At 34.2% G+C, this 24359-nt stretch overlaps 1 protein-coding gene across 1 annotated transcript in view; it reads left to right on the forward strand.

Moving 5' to 3' along the window:
- LOC124354747 (COBW domain-containing protein 1-like) overlaps positions 1–22771 on the forward strand; it is a 225382-nt gene extending 202611 nt beyond the window's left edge. Inside the window, exons 12-13 of the mRNA XM_046805418.1 lie at positions 18350–18476; positions 22653–22771. Of these exons, the coding sequence (XP_046661374.1) occupies positions 18350–18476; positions 22653–22729 (204 nt within the window). The 3' untranslated portion in view covers positions 22730–22771. The remainder of the gene's footprint in view (positions 1–18349; positions 18477–22652) is intronic.
- The last annotated feature ends 1588 nt before the right edge of the window (positions 22772–24359 follow it).

Genomic DNA, 24359 nt, shown 5'->3' on the forward strand with positions numbered 1-24359 from the left:
TAAAATGTTTTATAAACGCATAGAACATTTATAAATAACACGCTTATACTATTTAATTATATAATTGGAAATATGTTGCTTTTATAAAATAGTTGTGTACTTTTAATTTCAAGCCTTATTAAATAAAAAGTCTTCAAGCCTCAGCCTGAAGATTGTATGAAAGGCTTATTTATACAAACTAACCATATTCGGATTAATTATTGTTTAAACTTCATTCATCTAATATGTAACATGCAAAACATTTTGTGTTCAGAGGTAGCTGGAATACGATAATCGATGCTGCTTCACCTAAGTTAAAAGGAAAGCTATTAAGCAAGGAGAGAAAATATTATTTGTCGAATTTCAGTTCAATTTCAAATTGTTTCAATTTTCAGAGTTGACTTCAAAACTACTGGAACACATTTTAAAGTATTTGTTTCAGATACAAAATACATTTTTCACACCTAAACATGTAACGTTCTCTAGATTTGGATCTGTGCTATATTAAAAAATTAAATAATGAGTACCTTACAATTCTCATCAGTATGTTTAAAGATAATATTCCATCGGCAAAATAAACAGGCGTTCAAATGGAGCTATGAGTGATAAGTAAATATTCACAGTACGTTGCGTCATTCAGCAGTGATTAAATATTTGTTCCTCAACGGATCGATCGAAAAGAGAACGCGTTTTCGTGCGGCACCGTTTATTTCGCATCGCTAGGAACAAATGAGCAGCGACGGACGTGGCGGGGCGGGCTGACGGAGACGACCGTATTAGCATCCAAACGGAGATGTTTACCCCCGGCTATATTAACAGACATCCACGTCAAATCGTGGTAAACAATATTTATGCTGGATGAATGGCAAATTTGTGTTGAAGCAGGGGGGACCGCCACAATGGTCGGCCCCTCTGCAGGGCTCAAAAACAGGATTTGGTGCCTGCCTCTCTCTACGGAATGGCGGCCATCGCTGCGCCTTATGTCCACAATTATCATAGCTTGCTAAACGTTTTGCTGGCCCCCTCCCAACTCCGGGTCCGATGCTCGCCCAAAGGGTCGCAGCTGAAACCCGGTCTTGATTTCTTTAAAAGGATTACCGAACGTCGAATCACAAAAAGCGAGCGGCCCGCACATCTGTCCGCGGGAATTCCTTCTCTAGGCTGATTAAACTGTTTATTTCCTTTGTCGCCCGACGCTGTCTGTTAGGGCAGATTACAGCAACAGACAGGACCGTTCCCCGTCTTAAAGTCCTTTGGTGGAAAATACCGTTATTTCGTGTTGTGGACCGCTGTTACATTTCTTTCAAATTCCTGTTGTTTTCCCTTAATTCGTATCCTGTTCAATTTTTAACATATTATATCTTACAGGTTTAAACATGTTCCCCTATATATATATATATATTTTTGTTCACATAATACCATTTTTGGCAAGTCTCGATTGTACATAAAAATATGTCAATTGGTGGATGCAGCAACAAACGTAGTTGTCGTTGTAGTATGTTAGGGAGTAGAATACAGTCGCTTAGCATTCAGACTGTGTGCACCACGAAACACTGCTGCGCCATTTAGAGACTTGTAGTATTTGCGCTTTGTAGCAACAGTAGTTTCGTCGTATCTAAACGACAGAGTCTAGTGTATACAAATCGCCATCGCTATGTTCTACAGTCCCTCAGGTCCCTCAGGAATTTAGACGGTGGGTTTAGTTATTGCGTTTACTTCAACAATTTGAATTAATAGATCTTCAATAGAATGCCAGTCCAATACACTAAAGTCACCACTTTTTTCTATAGTTAACAAATGTTATTACAAATGCCACTGCAGACAACATGTACAATAAATCCAACCAGTTGTGTTTATTTATTTACGTAGACACAGTACTTATTATTGTGTTAATTTATTTGTGTTAGAAGAAACAGCATTTATGAAAGTGTTGGAGTTTCACGTTGAACCGATCTGCAATGGTCATATTTACACCGCCTGTTAACAATTACCTCAACCATTTACGTTGTACGTGATCCAGCAAAGTCCCTGGAGATAATAACAATTCTAATTTGAACTGGTCCTAACTGCATTTGTCGTGTGATGTGAGAATTGTGGGAGAGGATGTGCTGAATAGAAATTGAAAAGAGCATTTAGACTCCAATTCAATTATTTCAATCATAATAAAACTTCAGATTGTCATGCAAGGAGGCAGTTAAGGAACTTGAACACTGTAGAATTTGGAGGAGGGCATGGATCTACGAGTATATCTTGGTTTTGTACTGCTGCTTTAGCAGATTTAATAATCGGTATAATATTATAATTTGAATTGAATATATTGTGAATTGGCACTTTTTACCTATTTGAAATTAATGTAAATTCAATATTTTATTACTTATTATTTTTATATTTTATATTTTTTTAATCTTTTTATTTTTTTTTATAGTAACGGGTAAATAAATCTTTGAGCCAAAAAAAGGAAGAAAAGTATTTCTGTAGTACTAGTCAATTACGGCAGTTGATAATTAAGTGTAGTTACAAATATTCTGTAGCAGTCCTAGTATGAACTTATTTATATTAACAAATACTGTGCATATATTTCTAAATTAATTTTATTTTTCAGTGCTATGATGTTTTTGTTGTTGTTTTTTTCCCCTGTTTCTATATGTATTATGTGTAAGCGCACAATGTTTTAATAGAACTCAATGCCACGTACAGGATTCGTCCCATGTGGCTCTATAATTATTGTAATGTGTGATTGCAAAAAAGTAAATATTTTCTGAGTCTGAAATTAATAATAGTCTTTTTAAATGCACTATACCCTCCAGAATTATAAAAAAGCTGTTGAAGATGGTTTGGACTTCGACAATAGTATACAAAAACTCAGTTAAAATGATGTAATGTCTAAAACCAACTAGAATTACTGTTATCTAAAATTGTTGGCATCGAACTTTCGAAATTGCGTTTTGTCAAATTACAGTGAGGATGGATGTAGTGATTCCAGAATTCGATTGCAGATTGCTCCTCTCAACTGAAGATTGGACTGCTTTAATCCTTTAACCGACTGGAATTAAAATTAACGCAAGCAAAGCAAATTGGCAATCAAAGCGTTCGCTACAGAGCCAACATTCACCTTACAGATGAAACAACGATTGGCTTTGTTCGGGCCTGAACGAATCAAACGCTGATTCGGCTTTGCCAACTGCCATTAGCTTGTGCTCAAGATTTGTATTGCCCAGCCGATAAAACCTCCCAGCTCTGTCGTTTGTCATGGAATTCGAGTACTAAACTTTGATAACCTCATTATACCTCAATAACAAATATCATGTTCAGTGATTCTTTTAGTATGAAGAACAATATATGTACGTCATAAATCATTTAACTTTAAATAATCATCAATTCGTACAGTGTTTGTGTTTTTGTTAAAAATATAAATTAGATGTTTTATGTGTGTGTTTCTAGTTAGTATTTCAACCAAGTGCGACTACCTGTGACACTAGAATGCAGCAGCGGTCAACAGTAACATACTTGTAGTCTAGAGGGACGAAATGTTAAATTTCCTGATGTTCTATATGGAGTTTTTATTTCGTTTTATTTTTAAACTAGCAGTTGCCCACGGCTTCGCACGTAATTTCCCGTTGAAAACAGTACACTATATTCACTTATTCTTTTTCTATCACATTCTAAACATTGCTGAGATAATTGATAGTCGTTCCTTCGTGAGCCAAGGTATATACCATATTCCTGCCTCTATCTTTCGTGGTTTTTGCTAGGTGTTGATAAGTTATTCAGAACAAATAATGTATATGGATGAATCTCGGTAAACTAATTAGGTTATAAAGAATCAAATTCGGTCTGTTAAAATTAATTTTCTGTCTAAGATATTTCCAGTATTATTTAGGAGTGTGCCTTCAAGAAAATGTATCAAAGAAACCAAATTTTGGTCATAAAGTGTCTTCTTTCGGCTCTTTTCATTTACCTTCGATGTAACCAAATTCGATTACCTTATGTGCAAACATTCACGGATTTGTACAATGAGGTTGTTTTCATAATAGCGTTTAATAGTATTTTCATTGCATTAAGTAGTTTATTGATCATTGGTGCAATCTGAATTTAAAATTAGGCAATGACGTCGTCTATGCAACCTGCATTACACTACTGATCAAGCACTTTACAATAAAAATTTTCTAAATTTTAAATGTAAACAAATGTTTCTGCCTCTTTGATGAACTTCAGCTGAAAGTATTAACAGCTGTTAAGTATCAGTTCGCTTTGTATTACGTGTCGTGGCGCAGTCTGTCGGATCCAATATAAAACACTCCAACATCAACAACAATATTTTATAATTAAAAAATTAATTAAATAAAGTATTTAAATTGGACCAAATTTGGTGTATCAAAAGGTATACAACTATCAGGATAAAAATGATTTTAAAATTAAAATTAAATTAATAAATTTTAACTAATGATTTACAGTTTAAAAAGACTGGGATATGATAAAAAATTGATCGACTTATAGACCGAAACAATAAAGTTGAGTACAACTGCACCTGATATACTGATCGCACTAGTGCTGTAATGGGAAATTATATAATCGATGTAGTACATTATTTAACATGCGGAGTTAGGTGAAATATATTAAAACGAACAAATTTTTATAAAAAATAGTTCATTGTGGATGAAAAGGGCCGCTACCCTTAGGGGATACTTGGTACAGACTGCCAAGTGGCCGCAAGAGGCTCGGGGCAGTCGCGCTGTGAACTGATTGTTGTTAATAAAGCGGTATTCATTGTAGGCACGGGCCAATCACATCTCGCCATTCTGCCTCCTTTGTCTGCCGCGTCAGCTGTACGTCTTGACGTGCAAGGATGAGCCCGTCCACAGCTCGGCTGAGCTACAGTGTCCACCGACGCGACGTGCGTCTGACGGGTTTATCCCCCCACCCCTCCCCTCTTTTTGCATTGTAATAATTATGAGCTTGTAGGAACTTACAAGAGAAATGCGCCATGTTCAGTAAAGATCTATTCTAATATCTTAAGTTAATTTAGACAATATTTGGTGAGAGATAGGTATACCTTATATGACAGCTGTGGAGTTTTGCCATTTCTACAGATTGTATAACAATTCACTAATCCGATTAATCAATGTTTCGAACTAAATTTTGAAACTCATTGATACTTCGAAGTCGTTTTGCGCTTTTTAACCAATTAATGTTTCAAAAGCGTACCAGTTCCCAGAAACTCCAAATCAACCCTATATTGAATTCTAGACTTAAACACAATAAATGTTACACAAAGAATGAATTCTCGGTTTTGATTCGAAACCCACCGTGCGTAATTTCGTAGATTTGTGTATTGGACTGGTTTATTGAACTATTTCACGCAAATATCCTCCGTACCACTTCTCTCCTTTCAACAAAACATATTTCAATGGTGTCTCCGTTTGACCCTGGACCCTGCGAGCCGGGGCCAGGTGACGCAGTTCTGGCGGAAGATCGCCCAATATTCCCCTCCGGCCGGCATTCTGTTTGCTCCGTCTCGTATCGGGCTTAGCCACTAAATTTACCGCAAAACAAGTTAATTCTGCCCAATCGTGTCCGCCCCACCGACCTCGAAGGGGGCTGTCGCCGTCGGGCTGGCTTCGATGAATATTGATCGTCTCCAGCCCCAGATGGGTGTCAACCTTGTCTGTTGCGCTTTACTCAGGAAATGGGCTTTTGTCATTTCCAGCAGTTGTTTGTGGATGGGCAGTGAAATGTCTATTTTCTATGTGTTTGAGTTTCAACTTGCAAATATAATGCACCTGTGAAAATAATGTATTATGGAGGCAAGTTTATGAAAATAAGAGGAAACTGGAATATTGTGTTGACGGAAGGTCATGCTACTGAAGTGTTGGTAACAGAATCTTTAAAAGAGCTTCATTGCCCATAATTTACTTCTTCATGTTGAATTATAAGTAATTTCAATAATATAATTGCAATAAACGTAAATAATAATGTTATTCTGATTGTAATGTATTTGTAATACATTAGTTAATTGTTGTCGTTATTTTATTAAAACAATTTAATATTATGGTTTTCGTAAAAGTTCAAACAGATATTGCATTTTATATATAGTACAAAATTCTTAAATCAGTCAAAGTTTTGAAATTTTTAAAAACAAATACGATTAAAAAGTACTATGACAAAATTAAAATATAATTACCAAATAGCTATGATTTACTTTGAATACGGATAAAACTGGGTTTTTAAATTAATTATTTAATTTATTTATAAGGTTAACAATAGGTTTATTAATTTACTATGATAATTGTCTATTATAATTCCTTATATTAATTTCATAAATTATAAATATTACTATTAATATTATTTCTGTAAGACATATTTGTTATATTACAAAAAAATGCCGCGTAAAAAATATGATTTTAACCAATGTTAACTATCACCAAATCAAATCAGAATGCATTTCGAAATCGATTTCTTCAAAGAAACGCTCTCTATCTCTCTACTGAGGTATTTGCGGAGGTATTTGCAGCCGACAGCTATGACCATCACAGATGACGTTTAACGGGACAATAAGAGGGCATAACGGCTGTAGTTATCACCAATATCTCGGGCCGGGCCGGCACAATATTGGCGTAAACCACACACAACTACACAAGCCCGTGCCTTCACATCCGCCCTCGGTCCATTTATGTCCTAAACGACACCCTACCCAAGTGCTATTGTATCATACTCTTCTATACTGCGTGTTTTGTATATATTTCAAATTTCTATCATGCCCTAATACTACTTGTTGGCCTCTGGATTGCCAGTTTTATTTCGTAAAAACCGCTTACAGTTTGTGGAGATTAACCTATTTAACACTTTTATTAGAGATTAGTTAAACATGTTTTTGAGTCTAAGTGTATCACTCTTCACGTAGCATATACTCATTAAATTCTGACCTCTCCAGACAGAATATTAAAGTAATCTTTTTGGTGGTGTTGCTCTTTTAAGTCCACGAACAATGTATTGTGCTAAGTAACATGCGAGCGTTTACTCCCGACATTACGTTAAATGGCATCACGAGAGTTAGACGAATATAATTTATTGCAATGTGTTATTGTGAAATTTTACTACACCATTTAATTTTTCTATTGAGGAATCTCAGTAAGGAAATAAAGATTTGTTTGAACTGTTTGGAAATTACTATTCCTATTGAAAACAAGTTCATGGATACACAGGACTCCTTATAGAACTTCAGGAGCTCAATTTTTATATTAAAGTTAATAAACACCCGAGAAAATTCAAAGTTTCAAATTCATATCTAAAAAAACTCTTTCACAACCGTGCTACGTTTTACTGTTTTTTTTTTTCAGAACAGAATAGAAAAATCATATTTGTTGACTGAACATTATTAAAATTTTTATAGAGGTATACATAAACATTTTAAATCACATAATTATACTTCATGCATATTTTGGTAGTCGTCAATGTTATTTATCTTGGATTGTTATATATATCATATTCTATAGTGAGAAATATAGTGGCTTTCCCGATATTTGTGTACCTTTAACAATGTCCTGAACATGACTCTCCCACAACATTCTTTATGTAAAATATGAACGTGGTTTATTCAAAACCCTACTTTAATATCAAGGCTGAAATATATTATTTGTTTGAAAATAAAGGCCTTGTGATGGGCATTAACTGTTCAAATAATGCTTGCTTTAGCCAGTAAAATTAGTCTTATAATTGGCCAACAATATTTTTTATTACGAAACCAATTAAAATATAGAAATCTGAGCGTCCGCACGTAACTTGTGCATATACGTCTTATTTAACCTGCACAAAGAACCATTTTATATTATATTCTATAAAACGTCGTCCGTAAAAGGCTTGAAACGATAATATCCATGTTATGGATATTAGTCCATATTATGTGAACTAACTAAACTCGTACAACTACCAGTTGTTTGAGTAAATGAAAAACGCATATATCAATACTAAATTAAATTCGTTCACAACATCTTCGTTGCAGAGTGAAACAATATTTACTCCATGAGAACAGTAACATTAAACTTCAAACACTGTTACACCTTGGCTTTATAATTATGGGATGTTTCTAATTTTAAGTACAATATTACGCATATAAATGCGTTTTAGTTTCTGAAGTTCTCGTACTTACTCTTTATCCTTTTACCATACTACCCCTTATACACTTTTTGTACATTTTAAAGAATAAAAACAAAAGTTTTGTGAGTTTGTCTGAGTAATTAAAGACAATATCGAACAAACCAAAACGTGTTTGGATTTATATTGACAATATATTTGAAATAAAATAACCCTATATAATTCTGTGGCTCAAATAAGGTTTTAATAATATTTTGAGTTTAACATCGCTCACGTGAGGCTAACATCGTTCCGTAAAATGGCCGCCAGAACAGTCGAGAATTGGACAGAGCAAATAGTGCAAGAAGCGGCATCTACAGTCAATGCGCTAAAAATAAGAACGTGATTTGTATTAATTATTTTAGATACGTTGAGTTTAAAACGTACAAAATTGTCTAAGGTAAGTTTTATTGATTACAATCTTAGAAAAACTTGTATACTGTAAAAACTTTTTTATTAAAATAAAAAAATATGTATATAAACTACCGAAACCTTGATTTTACGTAGATTTTATATTACATAGACAAATCCTATTTTAACAAGAGCATAGAGATCGTTGAAAAGCTTAATTGCAGAATTATGATAAAGTTCTTGGAATGATTTCAATAGATTGCAAGTTAAAACCTGTATGGTTTTGGCATGTATGTATACGTATTGTGCAAATTTAATCTGTTTTCTATTGTTATGGAGTAATAATTTTGTGAACAACACAGATGCGCACACAGACCGAGACGAGGCAGTGTCATCCACCGACAATAGGCGGTAGCGTTCATGATTTTAATAACATCAATTTGCACAGGGGCACATCTGGGCCTATCCTCCCCTTCCACTCGAGTGTATAATGATGCCTTGTTACCCCCCTCGCCCCCACCAGTGCACTCCACGCTACTACCGCCCTGCTTACATTGACAATTCGTTTTTAAGTGTTTGTAATTTCTTTGTTCGAGTAGTGCGGGTACACGGCACGTGGGACAGGGAGGAGGAGTCGGCTAATGTGCTGACGTCTAACAGCCTCCTTTAACATCCATTTGTAAGTTTTGTTGTCGAGAGATGTCGACCTGGTTACTACACCATTACGCTGGCCGTTCAATATAATCCAAATATAATAAAATATATAAAATCAAATAGGTTGCTGACTGAAGTTGGACCACTTTGTGACCTCACCACTCGCTTAACCATTTGTGAGGAGTTGCACAATTCGACGATGCACATTGATTTCATGAAGGAAAATAAATGTTTATTTTTGAATATTGCTTACCATTAGGCATCCTGTTATGTTTAACAGTTATGATTAACATGTCTTGCATGTCAATATCAGCGTTTCTTGTATTTAGTTGTAACTTCTTCAAAGAAATTAACATTTGCTCATTTTCTTTTATGCATTATGCCTCTTGCTTCGGCTTATAGGAATTCGTGTATAAAATCATTGGGATGCAAATAAACCTGTAAAGATCTTTTATGTATGTATCGGCCACTGTTTTTCATCGTACGATAAAATATTAGGCAATTATATGACCCCATTAACGGAAGGGGGTTTACAGTAGCGGAAGAAATTTACTCTAACATATTTGAGAAAAATATTTCCCACATTCTCAAACAAGAAAAGTTACACATCTTTCAATATATTAAGAGATTTTGAATATCATGCATTGACAGTTTTCGAGAAAAGTAAAGATGAATTTAAACTTAGTTGTGGAGTTCATGCTGTGGAGATGGTAGGCAAATCATTAGGAGAATTATTGTACCTCGTGCACACACCACTGCGAGGTGTAGATAACCACGCGTTTTGATAATATATGGAAAGAATCAGGCACTACCGTGCCTAAAAAAGTTGTTGCATTAATTTTTAACTTCTGTTTCATAGACCAATAAAATTTGGGATTTCTAATGTCGTATTAGTCTTGTGTTGGAAAAGAAGTCTCAATCGCATCTTCGTTAGTGAGTTGCGACACAAGTTTTTTTATTGTTAGAACTGATAATATTTTGGAATCAGTGAAACATTTTTCCTGACTGGTACTGAACAGTTTTTAAAAGTTTATCGTTTTAAAATCATATGTTATGACGAGTAAGACTGTAATTTCTTAATTGTGTGGTTCTGAGTACATGAAACAGCATAACTCATTAGTTTTGTTGCTAGTTGAAGCCTGGTTCACAATTTGTGTACCCGCCATCACGACACAGCCAGACCTCGGGTTGAAGACGACAAAGGCGTAAAGTGGCGGGAGGCGAGACAATTTAAGGAGCCTTTCGCTGCGTTTAATTTGAACAAGAGCGGAATTGTCGGTAAACAGCGCACCCAGCGGGACAAAGCCACAATATTAAAAGCTGGCAACAATATATTAGCGGAGAGCACGAGATACTTGTGTACATTTGTTGACATTGAATCAACACCAGACCGGTTGCCATGGGGACGCGCGTGCGCCAGGCCCAGCACTCCCATTGGTTCCCGACTCGCATAACATTAGTCGGAACACAGTGGTATTTTATTTTGGTAACCCCATTACTCCAGCCGGCTTACCTGGAACCCATCATTGCAGTTAAGTAAATGCCTCCCCTCCCCCGTCCCCCCACACTCATTGTTCTAGCACACTGTGTAATCCCTCGGCTCTTGTCATGGTGGTTACTGCATGGAAACAACTTCGGCCGGACTGACTGACATCAAATCTATTGTGTACTCAGAGACAAAAGCCTACATTTCAACAGTTTCACCCTTTCTTATCGAAGAAGTTCGCACATACGTGTCTGTAGAGTATAACTAAGATGATCATATGCAGAATTCTTGGAACGAGAAACCGCCGAGTATACGTCAACTAGAAATCAATTCCGAAGTACTGGAAGTTTGTTTCTCACAATACGCCTCGGTGACCCGTTCATACAGAGTTTTGTGTCCTACATAACAAGTTTTTACACAAATTATCGCTAAATAATGTGTGTGCTTTGTAGACCCTAGTACTTTTCATGCACTTTCAAAGCTGTAGAAATATTGTTATAGTCCAAATATCGTATTAAAGAAATATAAATAATAAAAGTTGAACTTTAGAAATTTAATAACTTGGCTGATATGAGGTGAAACTGAACAAAATGTGCAAAACGACTTGTTTACCTTTAAATGTACATACAGAGAAATACGTTATCATCATATATATGTTCTCGACTTTTGTGTAATATTTCAAATCTTTCTTGAGGACTGAAATGTCTTAAAATCGATGGTGTCTCGTGCACAAATAGCGTAAAAATGACTCGGTCCATTAGTTTTATATGAAAATACGCAACGTCAATGATTTAAAAAGAAAATAAAGAAACTTAGGTTAGAAAAAGAACATTTTTAATGAATAAATAGGAGCTGGATTCATTTATTTTTAAGGTAAGGTCTCCAACACTTTAAAATAGGTAAACAAACTTTGTTTTTGAATAAAATATAATAAAGTGTGTTAAAATGAATTTTAGGGTTGTTGTATTGTAAGTCCAGGAAAATGTACTACCGGACTTATTGTTCTTACTTAGTGTCGTTAAGGTTCACTGTTAAAGTCATGTTTGTTGGTTTATGAAAGTGTTTTAATTATTAACTAAGGAGGGGGCATCCCTGCTCGCTTTTCGGGAAATTTATGACTTTTGGATCTTACTTGTCTTCCTACTTTTGAAATTTCAGGGAAAAATTTGACTACTACTATCAAGGAAGTATAGATTCAAATTTAGATTGAAATATTTTCAGTTCTGATTATATGTATTCTGGTATTTAATTTGTAGATGACAAACTGTTTCCCGCTACTTCTCTAGGACACTGATAGTACACTGGACCTTATATTAATTAAACAATGAATATTTAGGGATCGATTAGGCATTGTGTCCTATAAATATGGCACATCTGGGCAATTCTTCGAGTGTTCGGTTGGTGATAAACAATATAATAAAGTTGTATATCTTTAACTTATCCCGCTATATTTCGACACGGAGCTTATGGCGTCCAAAAAGGCACAATCATAATTATTCAACCAGACGCCGAGATGTCCTTAATAACCTGTGATATTTGTGATTGATATATGGAGAAATTCTCAACTTCTCAACCATTCCCATATATTTAAAGTAGGACAAATAGTACTTCCGAGATTGCCACCCCTGGTATCCGAGTGGTTAGTGTCTCAGATTTTCAACCAAGGGGCCCAGGTACGAATCCCATTTTTGGCATGTAATTTTTGCAGGGTAACGAATACTAATATATGACCAGCCTGAAGTATTGTGATACACGGTTCCGTGCTTAGACCTTCAGATGATCCGTAGAAAAGTGGTCTGCCGGTTATGCATCATCGGAATTTGTGATCGAAACGTTATCATGCAGTTCTAAACATAGGGGATACAAGACCTATATTTTGACGTCTAAAAAACTAAGGCCTATACCAATGTTTTAGTGGGATCAACTATATTGTGTCTGAAATCTCCTTGATTTATTAATAGGGGCTAAACTAATCGGACTAAATTCTCAAGCCAGCGTTTTACTCGTTCTTGCTTACAGAGCAGATACGCGTGCATTACTTTTGCAGTGTTTCGATTGCTACATCTTTGTAACCCTGTGTCGTGTGTCTCAGACAACGGTAACTTTCCCAAGTTCACTTCGAACCCACAACATGTAAAATAAATCCCTTAAGAATATTTATCGTTTAACATAACTATCATTTGCTTAACAAGAGTACTATGGATATTCCAATAGGACATTAAGCAGCAATAATACCAAGACCTTTAGAATTTAATCTTCATTAACTACTGAACATTAACTGTAAACTTAAATAGAGTAAATGTAAGAGGGATGGTTAAAATGATCTGGAATCTTTAAATGGACAATTTAGAGATAAAATAGTTACAACTATATCCTAAAGAGACGAAATTTATAATTTTGTTTCCTGGTTTAAGAGTTTTATGACGCTTAGTCCAGACAATGCAGAAAGAAATGTAGTAATAGATATTTTTACGATTTTGAATATTTATTTTCATAAAGTATCTTTGTATTCATTTAATTAATTTGGTACTAATTTACTATATTTATTGAAATGCATATTATGTTTCTTCTTTATGTTTAAATTCAAATAACTACCAGATTAATTTGATCTGACTTATATATATCAACAATAGTTTTGTTGTGTAAATTGAGTATCAACAAAAATGTTCTGTTTCACCGTTCTCAGGAAATTTATGGAGCAAGGTTAATCAGCCATCTATTAAATGTATTGAACTTTGTTATGTGCATTATATGAAACTTTATTTATTTATATAAGTGAAGTATAACAAGACTGTCTTGCTTAGAATCGATATGGCTAACCCATAAATTCGCTAGTGTAATACAATATACCTCGAACATCACTGCTATTTACTTTTTGCTCCAGTCACTGTTTTCGGGTCATTATCTGATTTAGTAATGAATATGGTACAGATGTAAACTGTACACAGTAACAATACGGAGTTTACTAATAATCTGGGTAAGTTTCGAAGGAATTTCGAAGTGATATTTTACAATTGTGTAATTGAACTGTTACATTTGAAATGTTTAAGATTAATATTTTAAAACATACACCAACCGACTGGTCTCATAACCTTAGATAAAAAGGCTTAAGGCTATTTACCGAATTTATTAAAAAATAAGTTTCTCCATATGTAAAAATTTGTATATTTATTTTTTTACCACCAATTGCGTTTGTTTTTTTTATCAGGGAGTAAGGATTTCCATTCTTGCAGATCAGTAACTAAGATTATAATTGAAGGTTTTCTGTTCACAGTGCGTCGGAAAGTTGCCTACGCTATTAAAAACAAAGTATTTCAGCCTCGCTATTCAGAACCATCTTCACTCAGCAGGTATTAATTTAAAACTACAGGACTAGTAATGAAGGCTTATCGTGGTTGGCCGCAGCTTAACCAATCACCGATCAACCTTGTCAATATGTCTTATCGATAAACACCAAACTAGACTGTCATGGATAACAAGGTTTTTGATAATCTAATACTGTTTTTGTTCATATTATCTTACCTTTTGATTGATTTATTGCTCCTCTTACCATTAGAATATGGAATTTTTGCTAGAATATATATATTTTTTTGTAAAGTTTTATTGCATGCATAGTTTGGTAATAATTTTGTGCCACGGCTCTTTATCCGTATCCTGATGTTTCTTGTGCCTAATGTGTTGACAAAAACTTTTTTCGCTTAGCTTTTAAAACCCTCTTACTCCCCCAGTGTTATCTGAGCCACAATTACATAGATTTTCATTGACTCCAGCCTACTAGTTGCAATTGTGCTTTTCTCTAGTCTAAAGCAGTGCTTCAGTTTTTGAGCCGAATTGAATACAGTTTTGCTATGGTATCTCCTTAATGTTCCTTAGAAATTTTATCAGTCGCTTCTTGGTTATAAGGGAAATTAGCCAGTTTTAGATTCGGGTCTACTTTTGGCACATTCTTAAATTTTGTACTCTGTGTTCTATTGTAACCATTTTCCTGCAATGTCTCCAATAATAGATTCCTCTTCTTTATATTCAAGCTACTGCGTCTTCACGTAACTTGCAGGTAGCAGATTCATTCACGTAGTCAAGACCCCGAATACGTGTACTGGACGATGGCAAGATAGGGTAGACAAATATTAATAGACGTGTATTGGTTTCTTGTATACAGAATATTATCCTCGTTTTCAGTATGTGTACAAATGCCAACAGCCTCCTGTTTTCAACTTCTGTTTTAAGAAGTATTAGGGTGTATGCATGTATATGTATGCTGTTTGGCTTTGCGGCTTAAAAGAAATGTATCGTACTTTAAATAGTGAACCCATAAATTCGCCTTCTTCCACTTTCTTTTTCGGATTCTTAAGGATGAGAATTAAGAGAATAACTTGATCTAGAACCAGAAACAAAGCCTTGAAAGTAACAGATCAAAACTTTATGCTTACAGTGTTTATTTAAAGAGTCCATGTGTCAGTTATAGAACGTGTGATTTAACATTTGATAACTTAGTGCTGGAGGAAATCTACTCTTAGCTGGAGGTTTCAAGCTCCAGTCACTTGTTGACAGTTCCAGCAGCGCGGGGTGGCGCGGCGCAGCGGTGGAGGTGCGATCACGATCACAAGCTCTCTTGCGCCAATATTGATCACATTTTAATTAACAGATCAAAGGCTCAACGTCCCATTGTTGGGGACTATTGAACTCGTGCCGTGTGCGCGCGTGTGTGAACGCGCGTGCGGTCGTCTGAGTGTTGTCGTGCTATAAACGGACGTTTGTCGATACAGTGTTATACGCAGCTTAAGTCAGGTGAAAGCTGAGCCGTGACTTTTACAGTTATAGATTTGTTTCCCATCATATAATTACTATTGCTCAGAATACTTTCTATATTACCTATTACAGTAAAAAATCAATTATATTGTAAGAAAAGTTAAACTTATTTTCGTTACTTTAGCCCAATATCTTTTAAACTAAACATTTAATAATAGTTTTATTCCAGTAATAAGTACAGTTTAAATATTTTCTACAAGATCAGAAACCCAAATTAAATTCATTGATATTCTTATTCTGATCATGTAGGATAATTTAATACTTGATTACATCTTGGTTGTTTTTTAATTTTTTAGTTTCAACTTATTTTTAAAGAAATAATGAAAATCACGTACCATATTGGATGAAAGGCTGTCCCTTTTTCGTTATTTGTCTTGCATTTTTATTATTAACTATCAAATCAGTACTGTATGTCTTCCATCATAAGACTTTCAAACAAAATGATTTTGGTTCTAGCTACACGCCTGCGTGACGTGGATAGAAACGAAAAATAAAATGCTGTAAAACACTTCTACGGTGAAAAAATGTAATATTACGAATTTTGTAAATGAAATGTGACACATTTGTCACACTAAACAAAAGTTTTTAAATTAGGGTTAAAATCTAATAGCTAACTTTACTAACAGAGTCAATAACAATACCTTTGTCTTGACTTCAATAATTATGTTTTTGATTTATTTGTAAACATGAATGAACCTTGTCCTCATACGATCAAAACCCAGTTGCAGATATTGTCGCTTGGCAAAGTTACTACCACTTATGAGTCGGTGACGATAGTAACGTTGTGACTGAAGAAGAAAAGTAGAATAGTACACCTTGTCGCTGATGATCTGAAATAGAGTGGTAGATGTATCTTTTGGATCCAAAATTATATTCAATTACTTCCTACACATTCAGAAAACGTAATAGGAAACAGGAAAAGAAGCAATGAAAGATATGGCATGATTACCTTTTCATCCAAGAAATGTCCAGTTGTATAATTAAGAAGTGAAAACGTGTCCGGGTTTCCTGATTTTTTTCGTTTTCGGTAAAGCTGATTTTCGTTCCGTTCTTACTTACCTTTCGGGCTATTCCTGGTTGCATCTGCAGTGCGGAACATCCAGTCTTAGTAAGGAGCAAGAGGATGCAGATGCTTGGCAGCCCCTCAGCTCAACGTCACAGACCAGGTCATACCTCAACATGGCCCCGTGCAGCTAGAAAATAGTACTGTTCAGTTGTATGAGAATTGTCGTTGTGACTACAATTGTACAGCCAAACATTCAGGATACCGCTGGGGACTAGAAGACTGACACATCTTGCCGATGTCCAACCAGTTATACCTCGTTGTTTGAGAGTTACGTAAATGGTATACATTATCACTTGTAAACTAGTTAAAGTGGCAGAAGTTTTAAACTTCTGCCACTAATTAACTTGTATCAATCAAAATATTTTAACTTAATCCCCTTTCGTTTTTTACTTAGTTCAAGAAAATGTGAGCCACAAAGACAGCTGGCTTGCTCATTTCTTTCGAAATCCCCTAAACACTCCTTAGTACCAGAAAAAATCTGTGAAAATCATAGTTCTTCAATTGTGAAAAACAACACTGCAAATGTCTCAACTAGTTTGTCACTTAGTTACATTGCTTGCAAGTGATAAATGCCCCGTATGATCAATATAATTGTAGATTTCATTGAGAACTTTGATCGGTTTTTAATTGAGCACTGTATATTGTAACACCCTCCCAATCTACAAGCACTCAACCGTGGCATCAAACAGCCCGAGGCGCTGCCAATCTAAAAGTTGTCGAGCTGTTTAATTCCCACCTTTTGCTCTTTCCGCGGCGCTCCGAGTGCCGATTACCAATAAGCAAAGCAAATATTTGAGCCGGTCTTGTTTACCCTGGTGAATTAATTTCGTCGCGCGGTCGCCGGTGGTGGGGGCGGTAAGGGGGGGAGGTGTAAGCGGTATTAAACATTCCCGAGACGCCCGCCACCAGGGGTGTCAACCCGTGCGTGCTGCATTTTACACTTCCCAAACACCCTCGCCATTAGCTCCACTTGCAGTCTAATATTAAACACATCGGGGGACCGGCAGCACGCGTGCACGTCCACTCTCGCTTGTTTGCGAGCGCAATCAAGGCGACACCGCGACAGCACTTCCGCGTAACAAGTCGTCGATGGGTCGTTCGGAAACTCTCTTCCGATACCACTTGCCATATGCGATGTACATATTTGTGATGTAAAAATGTTATATCTTAGACAGTAATAATTAGTAAATAAAGTGTCTTAAGCAAAGGTAGTGACAAATTTTGCAATAATTCTCATACCGTGCAAATATTTTAACCATTCAACGCTTATATGAAAGGTTAAGAGTACGCATATTTTAACTTATATCCCGTTGAAAAATAGTAATAGGAACAAGATTTTCTCTGTTATTTTTCACTTCAGCTCTACAGGTGTCTCAGATATTATAAATATTACTGTTGCCGTGTTGTTACTAACTCCGTACAAAGGATCTTTAGTCGACAATATGGATTTCATCCGTCGAATATCTGTAACTGACACAGTCTTCAAATGTTTCAAGAAATTCTTTCATTATATATTGAAAGTATAATTAAGTTCAGTTTAGAATGATTAAGTTTAATCACATTTTATTCCTTTTGGACACTCTGGAATGTAATAAAACCTATGCATAAGTATATATGGATATTAGTGACATATATGTGTGAATTCGGTTGATGTTCGCAGTATTATGTGACAAATTTTATTTAAAAATGTATGTAATCATGACATTATATATATTTTGAAATATTCTTCTTGCGATAAAATAAATCAACGTTGGACGATGTCAGACAAATCACTTCCTCCATGTACTAATTGAAGTATATTCTTACTGGATTATCATTGATTAATAGTAAATTTGCTATGTTTTCATTCATTAAGACAGTTATGTGTGAAACAGGCGTTGTGCAGTTTGGCGGGGGAAGATCTGCCACTGTTGGTACAAGCTGTGTATGACACCTATGACTGTCAGTCTGTCCCTAGCTCCGAGGATACCAATGGCAACGTATCCAGACTTATATTTATCGGTAAGTATGTTTGCACTAATTTCTAAATCTTCAAATACGTAGATGCTATAAGTTTCTAAATACTTATGTATATTTCAAAATAATGATGGTTAGGTAGTATCTACAAACCATAAATATATTCTTTGTTTATACTTTGAATAATAAAATAAATTTATTTGGCTTATTCGAAAGATTAGTTTTTTAAATAACTTTTTTTGAAATTATTTAAAGGTTATTCAATTCAGAATTCCTCGAGGTTTCAAAATTACGGTCTTTTCAAGTTACAAAACTACACTTCGAAATCGTAGGTATAAAGCATAGCCTAGTAGACTGAAATTCGAATGTGTTTAAAAGGGGAGTCTAAATTGAAAAAAAAAATATTTTTTTTCAATTTTGGGTTTTTTATTGAATATTACAGTTTGAAATTTCCTCTTTCCAATGATATATAACACTTTGTAATACATAAAGCCATGAAAAGAATCAATAAAATAAGGCCTGCAACTCAGTTTTAGTAAAAAAGCTCCTTGGTATCCAACTGTATCAATCTGAATCCCTACCTTATGGACCTGATGTAGTAATTAGAAAACTAGAATGCGTAGGTTATGTACAGAAGCATATGGGGACATGAGCATATGTTTGGGCAACATATTTTCATGTCCAATCTACAAATGAAACGCCAACACATCAATTGTATCCGAATGATGAAGTGACGTAAATATAAAAAAGCAGAACTCGAAAATAAATCCTATGACCATGGCAAACATTTCCATCTCCCTGAAGCCATTATGTTGAAATTAAAATCAATTTTCAAGAGCCTGTCTGATCCAGAGTTATTATCAAAGTGCCTCAAAGGGAAGTCCCAGAACCCAAATGAGTCACTAAACAACCTCATATGGTCTCGTATTCCTAAAAGGACTTTTGTACGATTGCACACCTTGACATTTGGCGCACATGATGCTGTGCTATCATTTAATGAAGGGTTTTCCAGCAAGTGTAAAATATTAGAGGGGTTAGGGTTGGAAGTAGGATCTAACATGCTTGCCGCTATGAAGATGGACTTGGACCGACTCCGAAAAGCAGAAAAGGCCATGACTGACCTTGAAAAAAAATCCGACAAAGCAGGACATTAGGCAAAAGAAGACTGGAAGACATTTACCAGGAGTCAGAAGACCCAGAGAACCCATCTTATGGTGCAGGATTACACTAAAGGTAATATAACTTATATTTTGGTGTTAATTTTTACATTTTTGCAGTTTTCCGCCAAATTGCATTTTTGTACATTTGATGTGATATATCTCAAGAACGGTTATAGGTAGGATAGCCAAATTTTTACTGTAGCTGCATTACTATAAACACTAGTTCCTCCTAAAGTTTCAAAATATTCCAATTATAAATAAAAATTTAGCAAATGGAAAAATATAAAAAATAATTTACAAAAATCATATTTTTTTTTAAAATCACCAATTTTTTTACCAATAATAACAATAATTTACGCGGAACTAACTAAAGAGCTGTTCTTTCAAACAACCAAAAATGTAGGTTTCTAGGTTACTTACTTCCAGAGATATGTAACATAAAGTTAACATTATCGTTAAATGGAATTTAGACTCCCATTAATAACTGCGGATTTATCTCTTATAAATAAAAATTAATCGCAAAATGTGTTGCTAAGCGATAATCTTGGGATCGGCTATACAAATTCGGCTATTTCTTCTTTTTAAAATTCGTTGAAGTCCAATGATGATTTACATGGAGATAAAAAATTAGAAAATCAGAAACATTTTTAAATTCGGAAAGAATAATGATAATACTTATGAAATAATCCAAATTCACTGAAATCAAACAGCTGTTGAATCTTTCAGCTGAACTTCGCTAAATAGACAGAATCATATGTATACATAAACATTTTAGAAAGTATTAAATATGCAGTGATTGATCAGTAGTGTAATACAGATTTCAAAAAACAAAATTACAGTCTAAGTCTTACTAAATATTGCACCAGTGACAAAGTTAAACCCTCTAATGCTCAATAATATTAAAACTATTTATACAATCTTATAAACCTCACTTTAATAAACAAAGTCGTGAATGTTTTCACCTAAGTTACTCGATACTGGTTGGTTCCCTTGATATTATATACGGAATTTTTAATGTGGCACAAAGACAAACAGGGGAATGGACACAAACATGCGTCAATGAGCCATTCTTTTCCAGACTACAGTTTTAAAAAATAACAAGACTTCACGCAAAATTTATTATACACGATTATTTTGAAATATAGAATAAATTTACTTTTAGGATTATTCCATCGTCCCCTTATACCGGAAGCAGAACACAAGCGACGTAGGAAGATGCTTTATAATCGAAGTAGTCTTTTTAAGTTTACGTATGCATATATATTCAACGAAAACTCAACTGTGAAACGGCAAATACATGGGACAGAAAGTAAATTAAACGGCCGGAATAAATACTTTATGGCCGCAGTAACATTTTAGTCGTACGTGAGTGTGAATAATAATCCATCGTTATAAACAGGCAAATTCGATTATGGCACTTGTAATATCTTACACGCAATTTAAACGGTTGGAATATACACTTTTAAACCGTCCGTTCATAAAAAGGCTGTAGATGTAAGGCTTTTTAGTTGTACATGTGTATTTATATTTTCTTTCTCAGTATAACAAGGCAAACTGAACTTATGACACTGTAGATACCTTAGACCGGAAGTAAACGCAGAGGATTTCTGCGGAAAAAGAACTTCTATACACAGTTCTGTACAGCTTTGGAAGATGCTGTGCTAACGGAAGGACTACAATTATTAAAACAGTATTCACTCCAAAGCCCAGATAAAGTTATATTCGGTTCTGGTAAATCTTGGCAAAATATATAATGTTTTTAAAAGTTATATAATTAAAAAATATCATATCGTACAATGGTTAATTTGTTTCTTAAAAGTTTTGTATGACCTCTTGTATGCATGTGAATTACAAATTTTCTAATCGATTTATGGTAATTTTATAAAAAAAATCTAGGGACTTGACATTTGGACGTAAATTAGAATTGGATGACCACACAGTAATACTCGTATGCTACTGTATGTATAGGTTGCGTCCTTAACACAAGGGGAAAGTAAGTCTGTAATTTGTCAATCACTAACATGGTTTTGTTCAGTTACTTTGTTTTGCGGACGAAGTGAACTGGAGTTTTTTTTAGCTTCTGCTGGCTATTTATGTAAAATAACATATACAATGAAATTGTATGATGTGTTAGTCTACTGAATCTAAAATCTAGAATTACACCCTTAAAAATTCTCATACATTAAAAATTAGCTGTTAAGAAGTGTAATCTATTATAGTATTGAATATTAGTAAAACACTATATCAATTTTATAACATATACAATGAAATTGTATGATGTGTTAGTCTACTGAATCTAAAATCTAGAATTACACCCTTAAAAATTCTCATACATTAAAAATTAGCTGTTAAGAAGTGTAATCTATTATAGTATTGAATATTAGTAATTTTGTAACTATGCGTGTTAATTAATTGTGATTTTGAATGTTATATTAATTCATTAATTCGTAATACTGTTACAGTAAAGTATGAAAGTAATGTTGTTAGCTGCAGTATTTTTATTTTAAATAAAATAAATATTAATTAGTTTTCCAATCTCACTAATTTTATTTTTGTCATTTATTATATGTTCATTGAAATAAATACTACTATTAATACAATATAACATACATTAAGTCATAATGGCGATAAACTTTTTTTTATTTCATAGAGACTGCAGTAGCTTTGCTGTAAGAGGTATATCAGTGCTACATTCCTTGGAGATTAGTTTTTATATACATACTATTTATCAATAATACAACTCTAGCCTACGCACAGGCTGCTTGCCCATGTAGGCTAATTTCCATACGTTATGTAAAATACTTTTAGTTATTTATTGTATATATATAAATTATCAATTCAGATATTAAAACTAATTGTAATAGTTTTGTAATTATAACGGAAATAAACTTTCTTTCTTTCTATAGTATAATACATTAAATTAGATATACAATAAAGGCTGCATAGTCAAAAAAGTAAATACAATTGAAATAATGTAAAAGTTTACGAGTGTGATTGATTAATGGGTTAGTTTGTGTCTTCGCCATATACAGTGACCGATACGGCAACTGGATGTTCTCAGGTACGCACCTGGACAAGAGCTGCCTGCACAGTCTCCTCCTGCAATGCATCAAGGACAGTGGAGATGGCAGCGAATAAACCGAACAATTTTAACATGTGAATAAAAATAATGAATTTAAAGTGTATGTTTTTTAGAACTTTCAATAAGCATTGATATAAATTTGAAAACAATTGAAAAATTAAAAACAAATGGTCAATTGAATACCTTTAGATACAAAATAATTTAACAGAATAAGTAAAGATAAAATTGTACTTATTATAATTTACACTGGTACATATTGGTAGTTGGTTTTCTTCTAATTCTCCAAAATTGACGCATAAAGTCAACATAAGAACACTACTATCACTAATTCAAAATAAGTTTGAAAACATTGAGACATTAAAAAATGAATTTGTGAACGAACCCAAGGCTACCGGCAATTAATTAACTGCACGGTTGTTGCCACGTCTTATGCTGAGAAGAATATGAATCGATTCATTGTTGTAATTTACTATTGACGATGGTTGATTTGAAAGTAAAACATGATTTCGGACACCTGTCATCGTTAAACGTTGCAAGGATAAACACCATGTTTTGAGGATTGTAATTATCCTCTTCAACAGGTGTAAAATAACTTAATACGTAACTATTAAGTTATTTTTAATGCTTGTTAATACTCAAGTCAATGTTTCTAAAAGATAGAAATGGAATATAATTAAAACAACTTTTAAAAGTACACAATTATAGATTTAATTTTTCACTTTCACCTAGGAATTTGAAAAGGAGAAATGTCACTACTTTTTTTGGTTTTTTATTTTATATCATAAATATAAAATTACACATTACCATCCACAACACTTTTATAGACTCAGGCTTATCAACAGTCTAAACTATTTAAATCAAGGTGTTTGAAAGTTATGAATGGTACACGTTGTATCTCAAAGCAAATTGTGAAAATATTGGACGTTGTAACAACTGTGGTGCAAACGGATTTCATTGTAGAATGATCTGAAACATGAAAATACAGAAAATTCCGATGTAACATTATGTATTAATCAGCATCAAGCAATTAATTCTAGGATTGATAATCCAATCAGGACTAAATGTTGTTGCTTACGCAAATTCTGGAATGATGCAATATTCGTATAATTTTCTTCGAATGTGGAAAATAAATTTAATTCAGTGAAATACGTTAAGTAATTGTATTTCAGTTCAAGTTGGGTTATTGAAACTAGAAGTCCTTGCTATCAATTCTTCACTTCACCCAACAATCTCAACTAACATACATTTATCTGTTGAGTCAACATTCACAGTTGAGGACGACTTGTTATACGTTAGACGTATATTGCTGCACCTGGTGCCTTTTAGGAGGTATTTAAATGAGAATAACCAATATCCTCATCGTAGTGTAATGTTTTGGAAAAATAATTTATTTTGAAAATCCATCTTGATTTAGTAAATCAAAATAAGTCAACAATTTAATTTCGACAAGGTAAGGAGCAACCTCTTTACCTGAGCTTTAAGTTTGCAAGCTCAAAAGATGACCGAGTGTTATGCAACGCCTTTCACTATTTGCTCTGTTTACATTACATTAGTTGCACGCAACATAAAACGAAATCCCATTCTCATTTCCCAAGCTTCTTTTGGAATATGCAGAGACAAATATTCTTGCAACATTAAATAAGAAATGTGTATGTTGCATAAACTCCGTGCTGTATTAGTAGAATT

The sequence above is a fragment of the Homalodisca vitripennis genome, chromosome 2 (genome assembly GCF_021130785.1).
Source record: "Homalodisca vitripennis isolate AUS2020 chromosome 2, UT_GWSS_2.1, whole genome shotgun sequence".
Taxonomy (NCBI): domain Eukaryota; kingdom Metazoa; phylum Arthropoda; class Insecta; order Hemiptera; family Cicadellidae; genus Homalodisca; species Homalodisca vitripennis.